Source organism: Ips typographus, linkage group LG11, assembly GCF_016097725.1.
Source record: "Ips typographus isolate SLU linkage group LG11, UJ_Ityp_2.0, whole genome shotgun sequence".
Taxonomy (NCBI): Eukaryota; Metazoa; Arthropoda; class Insecta; order Coleoptera; family Curculionidae; genus Ips; species Ips typographus.
The window spans coordinates 3,524,908-3,545,929 of record NC_138432.1 but is presented as its reverse complement, the minus strand read 5'-3'; the positions used below and the strand labels follow the sequence as shown (position 1 = coordinate 3,545,929).

Here is a 21,022-nt window from a genome sequence, read left to right as displayed (position 1 = left end):
TCATTTTCCCACTCCAAGAGGATTTTCCAGGCAATTTTGTCCTTAACTATCCTTTTAAACTGTGTTTCTGACAGTTCAAATTTTAACACCGCTTTTCTTCCTGACTGTACCACATTTTTTAGTGTTTTTGCATGTTATTGGATAGAAAATTTAATCACGATCCCAAAAATGTGCTTAAAACAATCATTTTCCCACTCCAAGAGGGTTTTCCAGGCGATTTTGCCCTTAACTGTCCTTTTAAACTGTGTTTCTGACAGTTAAAACTTTGACACCGCTTTTCTCCCTGACTGTACCAAATTTTGTAGTGTTTTTGCATGTTATTGAATAGGAAATTTAATGGCGATTCCAAAAATGTGCTTAAAACAGTCATTTTCCCACACCAAGAGGGTTTTTCAAGCAATTTTGTCCTTAACTGTCCTTTTAAACTGTGTTTCAGACAGTTCAAACTTTGACACCGCTTATCTCCCTGACTGTACCAAATTTTGTAGTGTTTTTGCATGTTATTGGATAGGAAATTTTATGGCGATTCCAAAAATGTACTTAAAACAGTCATTTTCCCACACCAAGAGGGTTTTTCAAGCAATTTTGTCCTTAACTGTCCTTTTAAACTGTGTTTCAGACAGTTCAAACTTTGACACCGCTTTTCTCCTTGACTGTACCAAATTTTGTAGTGTTTTTGCATGTTATTGGATAGGAAATTTAATCACGATGACAAAAATGTGCTTAAAACAGTCATTTTCCCACTCCAAGAGAGTTTTCCAGGCGATTTTGTTCTTGACTGTCCTTTTAAACTGTGTTTCTGACAGTTCAAACTTTGACACTGCTTTTCTCCCTGACTGTACCAAATTTTGTAGTGTTTTTGCATGTTATTGGATAGGAAATTTAATGGCGATTCCAAAAATGTGCTTAAAACAGTCATTTTCCCACTCCAAGAGGGTTTTCCAGGCGATTTTGTTCTTGACTGTCCTTTTAAACTGTGTTTCTGACAGTTCAAATTTTGACACCGCTTTTCTCCCTGACTGTACCAAATTTTGTAGTGTTTTTGCATGTTATTGAATAGGAAATTTAATGGCGATTCCAAAAATGTGCTTAAAACAGTCATTTTCCCACTCCAAGAGGGTTTTCCAGGCGATTTTGTCCTTAACTGTCCTTTTAAACTGTGTTTCTGACAGTTCAAACTTTGACACCGCTTTTATCCCTGACTGTACCAAATTTTGTAGTGTTTTTGCATGTTATTGGATAGGAAATTTAATGGCGATTCCAAAAATGTGCTTAAAACAGTCATTTTCCCACACCAAGAGGATTTTTCAAGCAATTTTGTCCTTAACTGTCCATTTAAACTGTGTTTCAGACAGTTCAAACTTTGACACCGCTTATCTCCCTGACTGTACCAAATTTTGAAGTGTTTTTGGATGTTATTGGATAGGAAATTGACTGACGATTCCAAAAATGTGCTTAAAACAGTCATTTTCCCACTCCAAGAAGGTTTTCCAGGCGATTTTGTTCTTGACTGTCCTTTTAAACTGTGTTTCTGACAGTTCAAATTTTGACACCGCTTTTCTCCCTGACTGTACCAAATTTTGTAGTGTTTTTGCATGTTATTGAATAGGAAATTTAATGGCGATTCCAAAAATGTGCTTAAAACAGTCATTTTCCCACTCCAAGAGGGTTTTCCAGGCGATTTTGTCCTTAACTGTCCTTTTAAACTGTGTTTCTGACAGTTCAAACTTTGACACCGCTTTTATCCCTGACTGTACCAAATTTTGTAGTGTTTTTGCATGTTATTGGATAGGAAATTTAATGGCGATTCCAAAAATGTGCTTAAAACAGTCATTTTCCCACTCCAAGAAGGTTTTACAGGCGATTTTGTTCTTGACTGTCCTTTTAAACTGTGTTTCTGACAGTTCAAACTTTGACACCGCTTTTCTCCCTGACTGTACCAAATTTTGTAGTGTTTTTGCATGTTATTGGATAGGAAATTTAATGGCGATTCCAAAAATGTGCTTAAAACAGTCATTTTCCCACACCAAGAGGGTTTTCCAGGCGATTTTGTACTTACCTGTCCTTTTAAACTGCGTTTCTGACAGTTAAAACTTTGACACCACTTTTCTCCCTGACTGTACCACATTTTTTAGTGTTTTTGCATGTTATTGGATAGGAAATTTAATCACGATGACAAAAATGTGCTTAAAACAGTCATTTTCCCACTCCAAGAGGGTTTTCCAGGCGATTTTGTACTTAACTGTCCTTTTAAACTGCGTTTCTGACAGTTCAAATTTTAACACCGCTTTTCTTCCTGACTGTACCACATTTTTTAGTGTTTTTGCATGTTATTGGATAGAAAATTTAATCGCGATCCCAAAAATGTGGTTAAAACAATCATTTTCCCACTCCAAGAGGGTTTTCCAGGCGATTTTGTTCTTAACTGTCCTTTTAAACTGTGTTTCTGATAGGATGGTTCAAATAAGGGAGTTATTCACTATTTTCTGGATAAGTGCACGAAAATGTTGCTCAAACTAGGAATTTTTTCTCGATTTGAGAGGCGGCTAATCAAGACTGCTAGAGCAAAAACAGTTGAGGATCTATACAGACATTTTAAATCAAGTAGGCCTAGAATTTGACGTAGATTCCAAAAATCAATAATTTCCTGAATTTTAATTGAATTTATTTCATACTTTATGAACACACTGTATAATAATTATATTCACAATATTAATATAATATTTGAATTATAATTTTTTAATCAAAAGTGTACAAGTAGGAAGTAGGTCGGACGTAATAAATTATAGTGCACACTTCGTGGTATAAAGCAATTACTCACTTATGGATTTACCGCTTTAATAATTGTCCCGTTCGTGCGTAAAATACGGCTTTCCACACATGTAGCGTAATTGATATTAACTAAAACTTGCTTTATTAAAATAATTTTTTATTTGTATTATTTCGAGTTTCAGATTTGTTAGAAATCAAAAAATAAAATAATTTCATTTGAATGAAGTGGACCAGACGATTCACCATTTGGAATGTTTTTTCCCCCCTTTTTTCATTGCTTTGTTTTCTCAGACTCCCATTTATTTCAGTTTTTTCTTTGAATGGAAATATGCAAACTACCTACACAAAAATGAGAGGAAACTGTGCCGTAGCCAAATAAATCAAAGCAGATTATAAAACTTGCGTTTTGAGGGAACAATAATGATCCATTCATGAAAGCGTGTGACACTCGATTTATCACACAAAAGCCCATAAAAGAACTAGTGTGTTCGATCAATAAAATCAGGTCAGAAACTAACATTTTTCATACTTTTTTCTCTCATTTGGGTATTCTAGCAGGATTTTTTTTGTCTGTTGTCTATACCGTATTAGAATACATCAGTGATCGATGAAAATATTATGATTTGTCTCAAAATAGCTAATACTTTCATCAAAAATTAAGTTGATAAAGAAGATACTTCCATCAATAAAAACCTTTTTATACTGATTTTAACAGTGATTAAGTACACTCAATTCACTCATAATTTGTTCAATATGTAACAAAAACTTATCGTCATTAAGCCCATTACAGAATAGGGTGTAATGGCCCTATTCAGTTTTAATGTGAATAAACCCTAAGAGACTATTGAAATGGAGAAATTTCAGTGACGCAATGAAACATATCGATTTAGAATTATAATGCTGGAAATTGCTTTTGCGAGCATAAATGGATTAAAAAAATGAATTTTATAATGTTGGTATTTGGTAATAGTTTCACACTGCTCATTATTTATGGTTAGAATAGCTGGACAAACAGTGATGTTCCTTCCTTCCTTCCTTCCTGAATCTCTTATCTTCTGATTCTCCTTTATGGGACAATTTGCCAGGATTCTTTCTGTCTAGGATTTGTCTGACTCTAGGCCATCCCCAGGCCTCTTGATGCTTCGGTATCCAAATCAATTGGTTGTATTCTGTGGTTTCTGAGCTTTGCTTCTTCCTTGATATGGGCGTACGGTGCTGAGTGTTAGAAAGACAACACAACAAAGGAGGACAACACAAATACTGGTTGAGAGAAAAATGAGTCCAGGAACCTTATCTACAAACAGTATAGGAAAAGCATTTAAGATCAGTTGTCTACAATCATACTATCTTAATCCCTAGATCTCTATAACAATCAAATCAATTTAAGTACAAATATATGTGTTTTTTTTTAAATTAAAACTATTAGTTTATTATTATTACGATTTTCCCGTGGGTTTACACAAAGTCAATTTAACTCAACAAAAAATAAATTTCTAAATATCTCAAAACACTCCGTACAATAATTAATTCAGCTACCAATAACACTACTACAATTCCACAATTATTCTACTATTTAAACTTCACCGCGTTCCCAAATTCATTACTCCTCCACCGTCGAAACCGCTCCTTTTTATTCTGCAAACCACGTTCTAGAACATCTAAAATGCTTCTCGGTGTATCGCTTTCTAACGGCGGCCTACTATAACAAGCGCCAGGCCAGATATTGCGGCGCATCGGATCCATCCCAAATCGAGTGCTCGTTCAGTAAGTATCGAGCATAGTAGGCGCCAAACCGTAACACTGCTCCCTTCTTAAAGCTGATCGTCCCGATCCGCTTCATCTAGTCTCTGGTACTTCTTGAGTCTGTCCAGATGGACAATTTTCATCTTGCCTTGGGCTGCGTTGGACTCTGTACACGACGTCGTTTAATCTTTTTACCCTATTGTAAGGTTCCTCCCAAACCGGTGTTCATTTCGGTGATTTGCCTTTCTTCCTCTGAGGGTTAAACAACCAAACTTTATCGTCCTTTTGGAACCCTCCCGTGTTGGCCGTAAGAACGAGCTTTCATCTTGTCGCAAGCTAGATTCAAACTTTCCCTGACAAGACCATGGATGTTCAATAACCTTTCTTGCAACTCGTCAACGTAGTTCTTAATGTTCGTGCTTTGGCCTGTTGGAGATCTCCGAACCCAACATTACATGGAAGTTCTCGACCAAACAGAACTTTGGATCGTGACTGTCCCGTTGAGTTGTGGGCTGCTGCTCTATACGCCATCAAAAAGAGCGGAATATGCTGCTCCCAATCTTTCTGATGCTGATCAACAACCTTTGAGAGATGTTGCTCTTTGGTCTTATTAAATCTCTCGATCATCCGAGTGAGAATGAAGCGGCGTTCTTCGGGTCTTCCTAACGCCTAGCAGGTCACAGAGCCTCTGAAAGAGCTTGGACTCAAAGTTTCGTCTCTGGTGAGAGAGTAACTCCAACGGCACACCAAATCTACTGAAGACATTTTCGACGAGAATATCAGCGACTGTGCTGGCTTCTTGATTTAGAATCGCAAACCCCTCAGGCCATTTGCTAAAGTAATCCATAGCAACAAGAATGAACTTGTTGCCTCGTTTGGTCTCAGGAAAAGGCCCAGCGACGTCTATGGCCAAACGTTCGAATGGCAGTCCTACGTTGTACTACTTCATAGGTCCCCGGGATCTTGTCTGTGGTCCGTGGCTAGCTGCACAAATGGAACAATGTCGAAACCATGATTTCACGTCTTGGCAGTAGTTCACCCAGTAAAAGCGTTGCCGGATTTTGTCCAAAGTCTTATTTACTCCCAAATGAGCACCAGTCTTTTCATTGTGCATTTCCTCCAGAACGTTGTCGACTCTTCCTCTGGGAACTACCAGCTGCTTCCTTATCTCTTTTCCATCGGCACTCTCCCAAGCTCTTTTTAGCAAGCCCTCTTCAACCACAAGCGAGTTCCACTGAGCCCAAAGTGCTTTGAACGTCAGGCCTTTGCTAGAGATTTCGTGCACTGTTGGTCTTGGCTCGCTTTGTTCCTTTCTCAACAACAATGGGCCTATGTCGCTGTCTTCTAGTTGATCCTTCCTAATTTCATCGGGACTCCATTCATCTCTCCTTCACGTTGTTCCGCTTTCTGGCAATGTTTGCATTCTTCGGCGTAAGGTCTTCTTGATAGAGCATCTGCGTTATTATGAAGCTTTCCGGGTCGATGCTTGATGTTGAAATTATACTGCTGAAGTTTTTCCTGGTCCCTTCTGGATGGTTGTACGTCCCTCGTTGGAGAGCGGGACGGTATCCTTACTCGACAATCTCGTTTAATATGTCCCGTACGTCCGCATCGATAACACTTCACTCTAGTGATCGGGCGTGATCGTTCTAACTGTGGGAACTGACCATTTCCTGGTTGCACTAATTGGCCGACCATTGATTTAATTTCATTTATTGATGTAGCAACATGATCGGTTGCCGGTACTCTCTCCTCTTGAATAGTCACTGCCATGATCTATGGCTTTAAGTCATTGCACGCAGCTTCAACTTCCAGCGCTCGAATCAGTAATTCGCTACTGTTGCTTCCCTTTGAACATCTTCAGCATTTTCTTTACCTCCGGATCTCGAATCCCTTCTACAAAATACTGTGCCACAAATTCTTCTTGGATGTCCTTCGGGACGGCTAGGTAAGTTCTTGTACATTTTCACCAGTTTTCTGCTGTCTTGCCTTTAATTGTGTTTGATACACTCCTTTCCTATGCTGATCCCCATAACGTCGTTCTAATGCAGCTATTAATGCTTCATAGTTGCTTTGTTGGGCGATAGGCAGAGTCTGTAGCAGCTCAGAACGACAACACAACAAAGGAGAACAACACGACTACTGGCTGAGAGTAAAATGAGTCCAGGAACCTTCTCTATAAACAATATAGGAAAGGCATTGAGAATCAGTTGTCATCATACTATCATACTCCCCGTCAATCATACTATATTAATCCTAGAGATCTGTATAACAATCAAATCAGTTTAAGTACAAATAGGTATATGTGTTTTTTTAATTAAAACTATTAGTTTAGTATTATTATTTTGCGCCATTATTATCATTCTTATTCTACATCAAATGGATATTTTAAAAAAATGATGTGTGATATAGGATGTTTGTTGGACTCTCAATCAAACTAGGAAAACCCATGGGGATAATACACCCCCATACTGCAGGTCTCTATAAAGGTCAAAAACTCCATCATAGTCGATCGATCATTGGAAAAATATGTGATGCAAGTCCGCGATTGTTCACAAAATCGGGAATCTGCCATCCCAATTCTAAATTGATGTTCCTTAGTCAGGCATTCTGATAATGGTTGTGATAATTTTTCTGTTTTTATATTTTATTTTTTGAATCAAGGCTCTCGGTTTAAGGCATCCTTCTTTCCCACATAATGTGTCCCTTTTATTTTAAAGCCACTTTGCTTTTTAATCCATCAATTCTTGCCTTGTGTAAGGCAAGATATGCCTGATGTCCAGGTCTAGTTGCAAACGAACATTGAGGTTTCTCCCTAATTTTGTAAATTGATCCACTTTTTCATTTCCGTTTATTTTGGAATTGTAAGGAAGAAGGGTGTCAAAAAATGCCAAAAAGTGTATCTTTTCAAGATTACTTAGAAAACGGTGGTACCTAGAGCTATTTGGACCCAGATTCGAGTTTCTGAGGCCTAAATTGCTATATAGCAAAACTTTTGTCGATGTGGCAACAATATGCTGTCAACAATATAACTGTCATTTGAGCAAAATTTCGGTGCAACTTGAGTTATTCAGCAAAAACTGGTTTTACTGCAACAAATTTTAAAATCAGTTGAAGTTGTGATTTGAAATTTGAACACTCTGTAATTTGGTTGTTTTTAAGAGTTCAGGGAGGCTGAACCACTCAAATTAACCATCTTGAGCTCCTCTTTCCAGTGGTGTTGAGCAAAAAAATCTATCTGAAAAATTGCGTGCAGGGTGACCAAAAACAGTCAATCAACATACTTTTCATTCACACCCTGAATACTGAAAGCAAAAACGGTCCTGCAAATTTACGTTACGTTGTATTGGGTTAAGGCGTTGATTAACAACATTTTTGATCTTTTTTTTGAGCTATTTAGGAAAAAATGTTTGGTACAACAAATTTACAAATCAGTGTAATCTGAAATTTGAATACGGATTACGGTTAAGCACAGTCAGGGACAAAATTGTCCGTAAAGCCCACTTGGAGTGACCGAATGATGTTTTTAAGCACATTTTTGGAATCCTCATTAAATTTTCTATCAAATGTCATAGAAAACACTACAAAATCAGGTAAAGTCTTGAAGAAAAGTGGTGTCAAAATATCAACTGTGTGAAAGACGGTTTAAAAGGACAGTTAGGAACAAAATCGCCTGTAAAACCCACTTAGAGTGAGAAAATTACTGTTTTAAGCACATTTTTGGAATCCTCATTAAATTTCCTATCCAACAACCTGAAAAAACATTACAAAACTTAATACAGTCAGGGAGAAAAGCGGTGTCAAAATTTGAATTGTAAAGTAAAATATTTACTTTACTGGTAATTTACCCATCAGTAATTAACACTGATAAGTCGTTTAAAGACATCGCCATCGGTAAGACTAACGGGTATTCCAAGTCACTAGTCGGGTATACCCTTGAACGTGAATTAGAATTCCGAAAGGTGGCCTACAGTCAAGGAATACCATTGTTAAAGGCTGAAAATAAGCATTATAAATGATGACCGCGGTGCGTAATGCAGGAGGTTCAGGTAAACAACGTTACCGGATCTTTCCACTAGAAATCATACTTTTTTTAATCGGGGGTTTGTTTTCGTTGACTCTGTATCGAGTTCGGGTTACTTTAAAGTGAAATAAAAGTGAATTTCCCAGTTGATCGTGACTGAAAAGTTTCCGTTGGAAGGGTTTTACTGCTGCATTTACAGTTATTTTTCCGGTGAGTTAAATCAATGATTATGTTTCACCCGCGCAGAAAAAATGTTGTTTCTAACACTTGTGGAAAGCATCTTTTCCACACTCGACTGCTCCAATCGCGTGCGGAATAGTATTGCTTTCCCCACTTGTTAGGCAAATAACTGTTTTTTGTTTCATGAGTTTTGCTTTGATAACATTCCCTGAATTCTGTTAAGGAAAAATAATACAGAAGGTTGAAATAATGGTAAAGTGCACTTTTCCGCACTCATTTGTGTTAAAATACTTATTAGTATTTTCTAATAATATAATTCTGCACTCAAAAAATAATTATATTAATCAGAATTAAACATAAAATATCAAAGTCAAAGTTAAAGGTAATAACAAGGTTCCTGGTGGTATACACATATCCAACCTGACAACAAATAATTATACAATAGGAATAACTAAATCACAAACACATTTGAGTGCGGTAAAGTTACTTTTCCGCATTGCAAGATTAATTTATAATAAATCTATAATAAACTTGGAATTTTGAAGTTTATATGTGTAGAGAAAAAATACCCATTTGTACCAACTTTCTGTGAGATGTTCAAGCAAAGAAAAAAATGAATGTGCACGCACAATAGTGCGGTAAAGTTACTTTTCCGCACTCATTTTATTTTTCAAAAATATACATTTACATCAAAAACAATAACTGTATATTTGATATCTCAATTAAGAACACACTTTTAATCATCTTTGCAAACAGAGGCTTTCATTTTAGTAATTTTACTATACATTTTTGTTCAATTTAATGAAAATTAATACTCGTAGGCAAGAAGCATTTTGTACCTAACACATGCGGAAAGCGTCTTTTCCGCCCTTTAACTGATTGTCCAACTGCAGTCTCGTGCCTGAAATTGTTAGTATCTCGTCTCGTATCCGCACTTGAGAGTTAAATAACTATTTAAGCACATTTTTGGACTACTCATTAAATACAAAATTTGGTACAGTGAAGGAAAAAAGCGGTATCAAAGATTTAACTCCCACTGTAACCCCACTTGGAGTAAGATAATGACTGTTTTAAGCACATTTTAGGAATCCTCATTAAATTTGCTATTAAATAACCTGAAAAACACTACAAAATTTGATACAGACTGGAAGAAAAGCTGTATCAAATTTTGAACTGCCAGAAACACAGTTTGAAAGCATAGTCAGGAGTAAAATCGCCTGTAAACCCCACTTGGAGTGAGAAAATGACTGTTTTAAGCACATTTTAGGAATCCTCATTAAATTTCCTATCCAATAACCTGAAAAAAACTACAAAATTTGATACATACAGGAAAAAAAGCGGTATCAAATATTTAACTCACAGAAACACAGTTTCAAAGAACAGTCAGGGACAAAATCGCCTGTAAACCCCACTTGGAGTGAGAAAATGACTGTTTTAAGCACATTTTAGGAATCCTCATTAAATTTCCTATCCAATAACCTAAAAAACACTACAAAATTTGATACAAACAGGGAAAAAAGCGGTATCAAATATTTAAATCCCAGAAACACAGTTTCAAAGGACAGTCAGGGACAAAATCGCCTGTAAACCCCACTTGGAGTGAGAAAATGACTGTTTTAAGCACATTTTAGGAATCCTCATTAAATTTCCTATCCAATAACCTAAAAAACACTACAAAATTTGATACAGACAGGAAAAAAAGCGGTATCAAATATTTAACTCACAGAAACACAGTTTTAAAGAACAGTCAGGGACAAAATCTCCTGTAAACCCCACTTGGAGTGAGAAAATGACTGTTTTAAGCACATTTTAGGAATCCTCATTAAATTTCCTATCCAATAACCTGAAAAAAACTACAAAATTTGATACAGACAGGAAAAAAAAGCGGTATCAAATATTTAACTCACAGAAACACAGTTTCAAAGAACAGTCAGGGACAAAATCGCCTGTAAACCCCACTTGGAGTGAGAAAATGACTGTTTTAAGCACATTTTAGGAATCCTCATTAAATTTTCTATCCAATAACCTAAAAAACACTACAAAATTTGATACAAACAGGGAAAAAAGCGGTATCAAATATTTAACTCACAGAAACACAGTTTCAAAGGACAGTCAGGGACAAAATCGCCTGTAAACCCCACTTGGAGTGAGAAAATGACTGTTTTAAGCACATTTTACGAATCCTCATTAAATTTTCTATCCAATAACCTGAAAAACACTACAAAATTTGATACAGACAGGAAAAAAAAGCGGTATCAAATATTTAACTCACAGAAACACAGTTTCAAAGGACAGTCAGGGACAAAATCGCCTGTAAACCCCACTTGGAGTAAGATAATGACTGTTTTAAGCACATTTTAGGAATCCTCATTAAATTTTCTATCCAATAACCTAAAAAACACTACAAAATTTGATACAAACAGGGAAAAAAGCGGTATCAAATATTTAAGTCCCAGAAACACAGTTTCAAAGGACAGTCAGGGACAAAATCGCCTGTAAACCCCACTTGGAGGTAGATAATTACTGTTTTAAGCACATTTTAGAAATCTCATTAAATTTTCTACCCAATAACCTGAAAAACACTACAAAATTTGATACAGACAGGAAAAAAAGCGGTATCAAATATTTAACTCACAGAAACACAGTTTCAAAGAACAGTCAGGGACAAAATCTCCTGTAAACCCCACTTGGAGTGAGAAAATGACTGTTTTAAGCACATTTTAGGAATCCTCATTAAATTTTCTATCCAATAACCTAAAAAACACTACAAAATTTGATACAAACAGGGAAAAAAGCGGTATCAAATATTTAAGTCCCAGAAACACAGTTTCAAAGGACAGTCAGGGACAAAATCGCCTGTAAACCCCACTTGGAGTGAGAAAATGACTGTTTTAAGCACATTTTAGGAATCCTCATTAAATTTCCTATCCAATAACCTGAAAAACACTACAAAATTTGATACAAACAGGGAAAAAAGCGGTATCAAATATTTAACTCCCAGAAACACAGTTTTAAAGGATAGTCAGGGACAAAATCGCATGTAAATTAAATTTCGTACCCAATAACCTGAAAAACTGGACTGATACTCTCAAGAAAAGTGTTGTACATAACACATACGGAAAGCGTCTTTTCCGCCCTTTAACTGCTTGCGCGAACAACGGAAAACTGCAAGTACTACTTTTCGCACTTGTTAAGTAAATAACTATTAAGGTTCTCGCAGATATTGACTCTAACTTTCTTCTGATGAGCAAAGTTTTATTTTTTTGCAATCCAGACTACCTTTTTATGGTCATATGTCAGTTTTTGACTAGTGTCACTTGGCCAGTACAGTGTTGCCAGGTTAATTATTGCATTTCCAGTCAAGTTACGTGATGTGATACTATTTAAACTTTAACCACCACTTACATTTAGTTTAGCAAATTTTCACAGCTCAAATTACCTTCTTTTAAGGTCACGTGATCGTTTTTGACTAGTGTCATTTTGCATTTACCCCGTTGCCAGCTCAAAAAACTGTATTTTTAGTCACGTGACGTGTATTTTACCATTTAAACTTTCACCATTGTCTACATTTAGTTTAGCAAATTTTCAAAGCTGGAATTACTTTTTTTATTGTCACGTGACTGTTTTTGACTAGAGCCACTTGACCATTACAGTGTTGCAAGCTCAAAAATTGCATTTTTAAATCGAATTTTGCACATTTTTGCAATTTAATTTACATTTTTATGATCACGTGTCTTTACAGTGTTGCCTGCCCAAAAATTGCATTTTCCCTGTCACGTGACTTGTTGATTATAATTTTCTTTATTTGACCAGTACAGTGTTGCCCGGTCAAGAATTGCATTTCCGAAGTTACGTGACATGCATTTTATCATTTAATTTGTTAAATATGTCCACTTACAGAACTTCAATCCCCCGTAACTCGGTCACATGGCAAAATACAGGAAAATGTTAAAGAAAACAAATTGTAGGAAATTTAATTTTCTATGTAAACCTATGAAAGACATTTTGCACTCAAGAGCGTCAGAAGAGAGTTATTTTCCAAAAACTAAGATTGCCAAAAATTTAGTTATGTAGTAAATTAACTTACTTTCAATTACCCAGTTATAATCGACTTGTAATTCGAGTAGTTTAACTACTTTAAAGAAATAATTGGTAATTTACCTACTTTTTAAAAAACTGTTTTCAATTAATAATTGAATTAGTAGGTTAACCTCACTTTTTACTTCTTAAATCTTAAAAATTAAGATATATTATTTTGGTGTTTACCGAATGATGCGGCATTAATGGTGCTGTTCCTAGATTTGGGAACGCCATCTGTACTTTCTAACTCATAGAGTTGAGTACAGATGTCACCAGATGTTGCACAACAACTATCATTTCTGGCATCCAGTTGACTATACTGGAATGAAGGTTTTGTTTTTTGGTTATCAAGCCCTATAGCCTCTCTGATGCGGCGAAACCGGTCAGAGGATTGGGATTGATAAACAAAAAACAAAACCTCACCATTTTTAAGATATATTAGTTAAGTGAGCATAAACCGACCGTAAATTGTGTCATATCGCTCTTAACTTCAGAAACGATAAAAAAAAGTCAGGAAATAATTGTCAAAACACCGCAAATCGGTAATAACAGAAACAACATATTTTTCTTTGATAAGTCGAGCGTTCAGGTGGTAATTTTTAATCATTGAAAGTTCAACAACACGTTTCAAGTGGCAGACGTTATCAGAAGATAATAAGTTCAATCAAATCGTATTTTACACATATGAAATGGGTTAATCTGAGTGTTAGTGTGTGTGAAGACTCAAGTTTAGGTAGGTAATGCTAGATTATTTTTAATAATTATTATTAATTAGTTCAGTTTACCAATTTTAAAAATTAATACCAAACATTTCTTAAATTTTTTTTGGGATTTTTGAAATATTGAAAATTATTTATTTCAGTCACACAATTCGACGTTAAACAAAAACAGTATCAAAGTCTGACATATGTTTGCATTATTTTTAATAAATTATTTTAGATAATTCAGCCTTTTCAATAGTAGCAATCCTATTGGATTTGCAAAGTGTTGCCAGATTTTAAGAAATGTGCATTTTTCTAAACATTTTTTCGTTTATATGATTTGTAGTTATGTTATTTATTTATTTTTGAGAATGTTTATCATTGAAATTCGACGACCGATATCACCTACCAAGTATTAACCAAATTTAGTGAAAAAAAATTCCGGTTGGAAACCGGAAATAAGTTTCGCATAAAATTCTCTAAAAGTTTCCCCATTTAACCGACTCTGTAGCTCTTACGGTTACAGAGATCCCAATACATCTAGAACCAATTTGGGACACACTGTATATCGCCGGTTTCATAGCGTCCTGCGTCTTCCAGTTCCTAGCATCCAGCCTCTTCTGTCTTCCCAGTCCCCTAGTTGCAGGTTTCGTTCTGACATAGCTTTTTCTATTCCGCCGGTCCATGTCGCCCTGGGTCTTCCTCTTTTCTGTCGGCGTCCATTTGAGGATCTGCTTAGGTATTCTAGTATCTTCCATCTTCTCCACAAGTTCATACCATATTAGTTGTCTACGTTGGATCTCTTCTTCTATAGTTATCTCTACCTTCATAAGTTCCCTAATTTTGTCTTTCGTTATTTTTCCAATCTCGACCTTCCTGCTGATCTACGCCCTTTCTAAAGATAGTAGATGGCGATCTAAATTTGTTCTTAATTGCCAGGTTTCACATCCGTACAGCACTATACTTTTGAATATTGAGTGGTATAAGAGGTGCTTCTTTTCTCGAGAGATACATTTGGACCACAGAATCGAGTTCAGGTAGCCTATCACCTTTATCCCTTTTATAATTCGGTCCTCTAATTCTTTCTCTGCACGACCTCCATTAACAATTTTTGTCCCCAGGTATGTATATTCAGTACAGCAGCTTATCGTTTCGTTTCCTTGTGGGTGAAGGTCATCTCTGTCATCTCCAAATACATATTTATTTGGTTTTGGAACGGTTTACCGACAGCCCCGATTCTTCGTACTCTTTTAATACCTTTCTTGTCATATACTCTAAGTCCTCTTTGTCTTGTGCGATAACAACCTGATCATCTGCAAAGTGCAGGGTGTATAAGGTTCTGTCATCACTTATTTGTATGCCCATCCCACTACATGATCTTCTCCATCGCCCCATCGTTCAGATATATTTTAAATAGTGTGGAAGAGAGACAGCCCTTCGTAACTGGAAAGCTGTCTGAGATTTTGTTTTTCAATTTGATCTTAGATGTAGAATGGTCGTATAGTCTGACCGAAACTATTAACGTGACATTAATTCGGGACCTCTCTAGTACTTGGCATAGTTTTTGACCGGGTACGGTGTCGTATGCTTTTGTAAGATCGACAAACAGAAGATACGTCTCTCTGTTCCTGGCGACTTTCTTTTCATTTAGTCGGACAAGGCTAAATATGTGGTCCAGACAAGAGCGGCCGGCTCGAAAACCAGCTTGTTCTTCAATTTCCAGAGGACTGTACTCTTCTTCTTCTAATCTTCTTTGTTTCCTTTGTTGTGAATCGGGGTAATCCACGTTTCGTTCCATTTAGAGGGAATTCTTTCCCCTTTAATATATCTGGTAAACAGTTCCCTTATATGCTTTGAGTTTTGCTCTCCCAAATTTCAGTAATTCCGCTGGTATTCCTTCTGGTCCGCTAGCTTTTTTATCGATTCAATTGCTTTTCCTATAGACGCTTCGCTAACGTCCACTCGTGGGCCCTGTGCTTGATACGCTTTTGGAGAGTTTGTAAGATATGGCACTCTGTCTTCTTTGAGTTTGAGTGAGTAAGGTTGGTACCATTTGCTCATCTGGATTGGTTGGATGGTTAATTTCCAAGCTTCCGATGATCTTGTTCCTCCTAGGTAGCTGTTCGCTTCAATACATTTTCTTTCCCAGGTGTTGTTTTTGTTCTTCTTTATCATGTTCTTAAATTTAGTCTGTTCTCTCTTGTAGGTTGTACTATCATCTAGGTCTTTCGTGTTTAGCAATTTCTGATGCTTTTTGCTTTGTTGTTCTTTGATGTTGTAGTTCTTCATTCCAGGTTATGTCATTATGTTTTTTAAAGGGAGAGGTACCGTCCATACCCAAAACTTCATTTCCAGCCGATTTTACGAAATCCATTATATGTGAGTAGAAATCCTCAGTCGCGCTAAGAACTCAACGACATGCGGTCAAAAAATGCTTCTGTCTAAACCTTGGTTTATAATATCCTGTTATAATTCAAAAAAGTTGTTAACTAATTGGTTTATAATGACAATTAACAGTTAGATCTGTCGGAAATGGCTTCTGTTGAATACAAATAAAAAAGATAGTTTTCTTGTTTTCTTTGAACCTGAATAACTACCTTATTTGACTGATAAGGTATGTATGGGCTCCATTATATGATGGATAGTCAATGAAATGATCTTTTAAAAGAGTTTTAGTCGAGCGAGTTTTTGTCTCGCCTGTGCAATTATCATTGTTTCTCTATCAGTTCCACGGTTTTCCTATGGTCGGTTTTTCTTTTATCACACTTGTATGACAAAGTTAGAAGCACTTGTGGTCACTTAAGATAAAATGAATAAGGTTAGTTTACCAAAAATAAAGGCCAGATGACCTGGAACCTTATTCTTCTTCTGCTGTGTCCATTAATGAATGTGTGCGATCACATTTGTCCACTCTTGTTTATTATGTATGGTATGCATTACTTCTTGCATTGTCCTCAGTTCTGTTCCCTGCCTAACGTTGGGGAGCCATGACATCTTTTTCCTGCCGATTCCTCTCTTTCCCTCACACTTCCTCTCAATTATCAATTGCAGGAATTGGTACCTCTCGTTGCGTATTACGTGGCACAGGTATGCTGTTTTTCGACGTTTAATGGTGTCTAACAGTTCGCGGTCTTTATTGATTATTCCCAAGACCTCGTCGTTGGTTCTTCTTGCAGTCCATGGAATCCTCACTACACGCCTATAGACCCACATCTCGAATGCTTCCAGCTTGTTCATAGTGCTCATCTTCAGTGTCCATCCCTCCATGCCATAAAGCAACACTGTACAGACATAGCATTTGACAAATCTAATTCTCAAGCCAAGATCAAAATCAGTATTGATGAGCACTTTTTTGAATTTCATGAACGCCCTGCGGGCATTTTCAATCCAGTTTTCACACAGCCACGTTCCTAGATATTTAAATGTATTTACTCGCTCTATTGGTTGATGCTCATATGTTAGGCTTGAGTTTTGAAATTCTTTTGGCTTTCGAGCAATTATCATAAATTTAGTCTTCTTGGTATTGATATTGAGGCCCATGTTCTTACTGCATTCCCCGACAGTCCCAAGCATATTCCGCAAATCCTCCATGTTTTCTGCAATTAGAACTGTGTCGTCCGCAGAATGAATATTGTTGACCCATATACCATTCGCTTGCTTAACGCCCACGTTGCGTTCTTCTAGGGCTTCCTGAAAGATGGCTTCAGAATATAAATTGAAGAGAAGTAGGGAGAGAACACATCCTAGTCTGACCCCTCTACAAATTGGTCTTGCTTCTGTGAGATCGTTACCAACTCTGACTTCAGCCATTTGGTTCCAGTATAGGCTTTGAATGCAGCGGATGTCTTTTTGGTCTATGTCCAATCTATTAAGGATTTGGATCAGTTTATGATGTTGGACTCTGTCGAACGCCTTTTCATAATCGATGAAACACAGCATTATGTCCTTTCTCTGATCATTGCAGTTCTGAATTAGTACTTGAGTGGCAACTAATCCTTCTCTCGTGCCTAAACCTCGACTGAATCCAAATTGTGTGGATCCGAGGTTTCTTTCGCAAATTGATATTCTGTAGAGGATAATCTTAAGCAATATCTTCAGTGTTTGACTCATGAGGCTGATTAGTCTGTGGTCCTCACATTTTGTTGCATTGTTCTTTGTGTTAACCATTTGACCTGGAATAATCTGTATTATTTGGTTATTTTTGTGAACTTTCGTCAACATAAGCAATGGCCGCATTCGTTTTCTCGCTCCATGGGGCGAGCAAAGCCAATGTGACATCACAATGACGTAATTTGACAGTTGGTTAAATTATGGTTTTGTCAAATTACGTCTTCATGACGTCATGTTTGCTTTTTTTGCTCTATGGAACGTGAAAACGAATGCGGCCATTATTATGCACTTATGAGCAAATCAAAATAAAGCAATTGAAACACTATAAATGATATGTAATACAAAGATTAATACTTTTTACAAAATATTAAATTATTTTCTTTAACAAAGACCAAAGAGTCTTGCCAACACACCAACACAAAAACAAACGTCAATAGCATTTGTCTGTCATCTGTCGTTCGGCAGTATTGCCAACTCCCGGGCAACGAGCCAACGCAACAACAAACGCCCGATACATTATTCGGGCAGATGCAATCACTAGATTGGACATAGGATGACTAATTATTGCATGTTGTGTTCATTCATCATGCCATTGAACCTCGTTTAGTAAACACTTGTAGAAAGGTATTTGTTTGTTTTATATTTTATAATACTACTTATCTGCCATTCTGAGAACTTTTAACTAGGTTTTTTTTGGTTCCATAAATTTCTACTAAAGTAAGTAAAGTCGCAATCAAGTGACTTGTTTTCGAGATACTTATGAATCCAGGGAGTCCCAACTCTATTAAAAGTGTAAATATCTCCGGCCCCATACATTTCAGAGAATAAAGTTTCAGATACAAAGTCTATAGTTTGGAAAGTGGCTTTTCAATGACAATTTACTTGTATACAGAGTGAAGCAGAAACGTACTTTTTGACGTAAACTTTTTTTTTCAATGGGAGACCCTGTAATTTATTAGAATGTGAAATGTCCTTTAGACATTTTTTTCAATTATGTCGTGCAAAAAATTACAGAAGGTTCAAATTGTTTTTAGGATTAGAGTTTTCAAAAAATAACTGCTTTCTGTCGTCTTTAAAATGTCTCTCCAAGGTTTTTCTCAATTCTGTCAAAAGAAAAAAATACAGAAGGATGAAACTGTTTTTTAGGGACTCACTGGACTTTTCTGAATATTCAACCAAAAACTCCCTTCTGACGTCCTTACGGGAAAAATGTATCTCTTAGGTTTTTGTAGAAAACCAAATTTCCCACTCCCACTCCCATTTTTGTTTCCTAACATTCTACTGAATTTTGCCATGTGGCCGAATGAAGTTACGTAAGTAGAGATTCAGGCACTCTGTGCTCTCTAAAGCTTCCTAGGGAAATATATTCCTTCTGAGGTCTTTAAAGGTAAAATGTCTCTCTGAGGCTTTGGTACAGAATTAAACTAGATACAATTTTTCTTCTAAGGTCTTCAACAATTGTATCCTTCCTGTTCTGACATATGCAATGGAAACAACATTATTAACTGTAAAAGCCGCTTGGTCGAAAAGCACAAAGAGCAATAGAATGGATTATGCTTGAATCACCCTTCAGAATCACTTCAAGACACACGAGCTTGAACAATAGTGGAAGATGTAGTGCCACTCTAATATGGTATTGGGTTAGGTTATGTTAGAAGATAGATAAGGCAGTTACTGCAATGGAGACCCAGGCTTTTTCAGAGAAGTATCGGACGACCACAGAAAAGATTGATTGACGACACCAATAAAAGGATCGGAAGAATTGGGTAACGAACAGCACAAATAGATTGAAGTGGAGAAAACAAATGGAAGCCTATGTCCAGGATTAGATGAGCAAAGATTGTTAAATAGAAATGAGAGAGAGTAGACATTCAGTCACTCATCTGTGCTCTCTAAACTTTATTAAGCAAATATCTCACTTATGACGCCTATGAGCACAAAATGTCTCTCCAAGTTGTTGATAGAGAATTAAACTAGCTACAGTTTTTCCTTTAGGCTTTTCCTCAACTCTGTCAAGGGAAACAAATACAAAAAGTTGACATTTTTTTTAGGGACTGCTACACCTAAAAGTTGGTTTAGAGCATGTGATTAAATGTAAGTGACAAAGCAATAAATTGAAATGTAACAGTTAAACTTTGGATCAGTGAACTAGCTCTATTGACACGTGTGCAAACTCGACTAACTCAGGGGTTCAAAGCGCCACCGACTTTAAGTGAACAGGAACTAAGTCGGATGTTCTGATAGTCTTCTGATCCAAAGTATTACAGAGCAAAATATATCCACAAAATAATTACACTTCCTTGAACTGTGGGCCTACAGAAGAATGCTGCGAATATCATACACAGAAAATCGTACTAACGTGTCAATCCTTAAGAAACTAAAAGTCACCACAAGGCTATCAACCAGGATAAACCAATCATACCTACGAAATTTTGAACACATCTCAAGGAGAACTAATGGGCAGGAAAAACTTATTGTGGAGGGAAAGATTAATGGTAAACGACCACGAGGAAAGTCTAGGGAACCAAAGAAATCATTGGTCACGGTCTGCAAGAAGCTTCTCTTATAGCTCAGGACAGAGCACGTCCAAGTTATCAACAAATAGGTAAGTCAAAGCAGCTCCAATAGGTATCTCAATCAACGGTAGAAATTCAATACTATCAATGCAGATGACCGCAAGAATTACCAGTTATAGGGGGAACTTATTATAAGTGGTTAGTTAGGTTAGGTAAATAAGCTTGTCTGACAACTCGACTAGATTTAGGAAGTCCAAGATGGATCAACCCCAAGATGAATCCCTGTCCTACCACCAAACTGTGCAATGGGAATCTACGGTAATCTGTTCAGGCTACAATTCAGATTCAGGTAGTTCAGGTGGTTGTGGACCCAGATGTGAGACCCTACGGGCTTCGCCAACCCTGGCGTTTTGCCCTAACCAAGAACCTTTAGAAAGCAAAGATATGAATGAATAAGGACTTTGGCTGTACCAAAAGAAGCTATAGATACCATTAGTTGATCTTAAACAAGAGCGAAAAAAAACTCTAACCTGAGCGAAACTTACCCCTACCGCAGAAGAAAGCACTACAAATCGGCATAAGCGACAACACTTAAAACTCGCAAAATCCTCAACAAGTGTGTAACAAAGAGTCGTTTAAGTTGGCTTACTGCAGCGAAAGATAGTGGTCAAGAGAGCGTCAAAAAGACCTCCCTGCGCTTAAATATCCAGGACAGAACCGCGAAGCGAGATGGGAGTTTGCGAAGCCAAAAGAATGTTCCAGAACACACTTTCCCTTCATGAGACAACAAAATACCGGAAATAGCAAACAAATTAAACTGACAGCCAAGGACAGCCACATTGACAGCAGCAAAATTAAATTAACCAGTTGACTAAAGGACATAAAAAATAGGTCGC

The 21,022-nt window shown here is 36.8% G+C and overlaps 1 protein-coding gene across 3 annotated transcripts in view; it reads left to right on the top strand.

Annotated features, from left to right (window-relative positions):
• Positions 1 to 21,022, top strand: part of CDase (neutral ceramidase) — a 166,036-nt gene that overhangs the window by 14,618 nt on the left and 130,396 nt on the right. The window contains exon 1 of one of the 3 annotated variants that reach the window (XM_081989122.1): positions 8,593 to 8,749. The exons of 1 other annotated variant lie outside the window; for it this stretch is intronic. Coding sequence is in view for 1 of the 2 variants with exons in the window: in XM_081989119.1 (XP_081845245.1) it covers positions 13,484 to 13,532 (49 nt within the window). In the remaining variant the exon portion in view is untranslated. Of the gene's footprint in view, positions 1 to 8,592; positions 8,750 to 13,374; positions 13,533 to 21,022 lie in introns of those variants that run through there. One more of the 3 variants, XM_081989119.1, reaches the window with a different exon arrangement.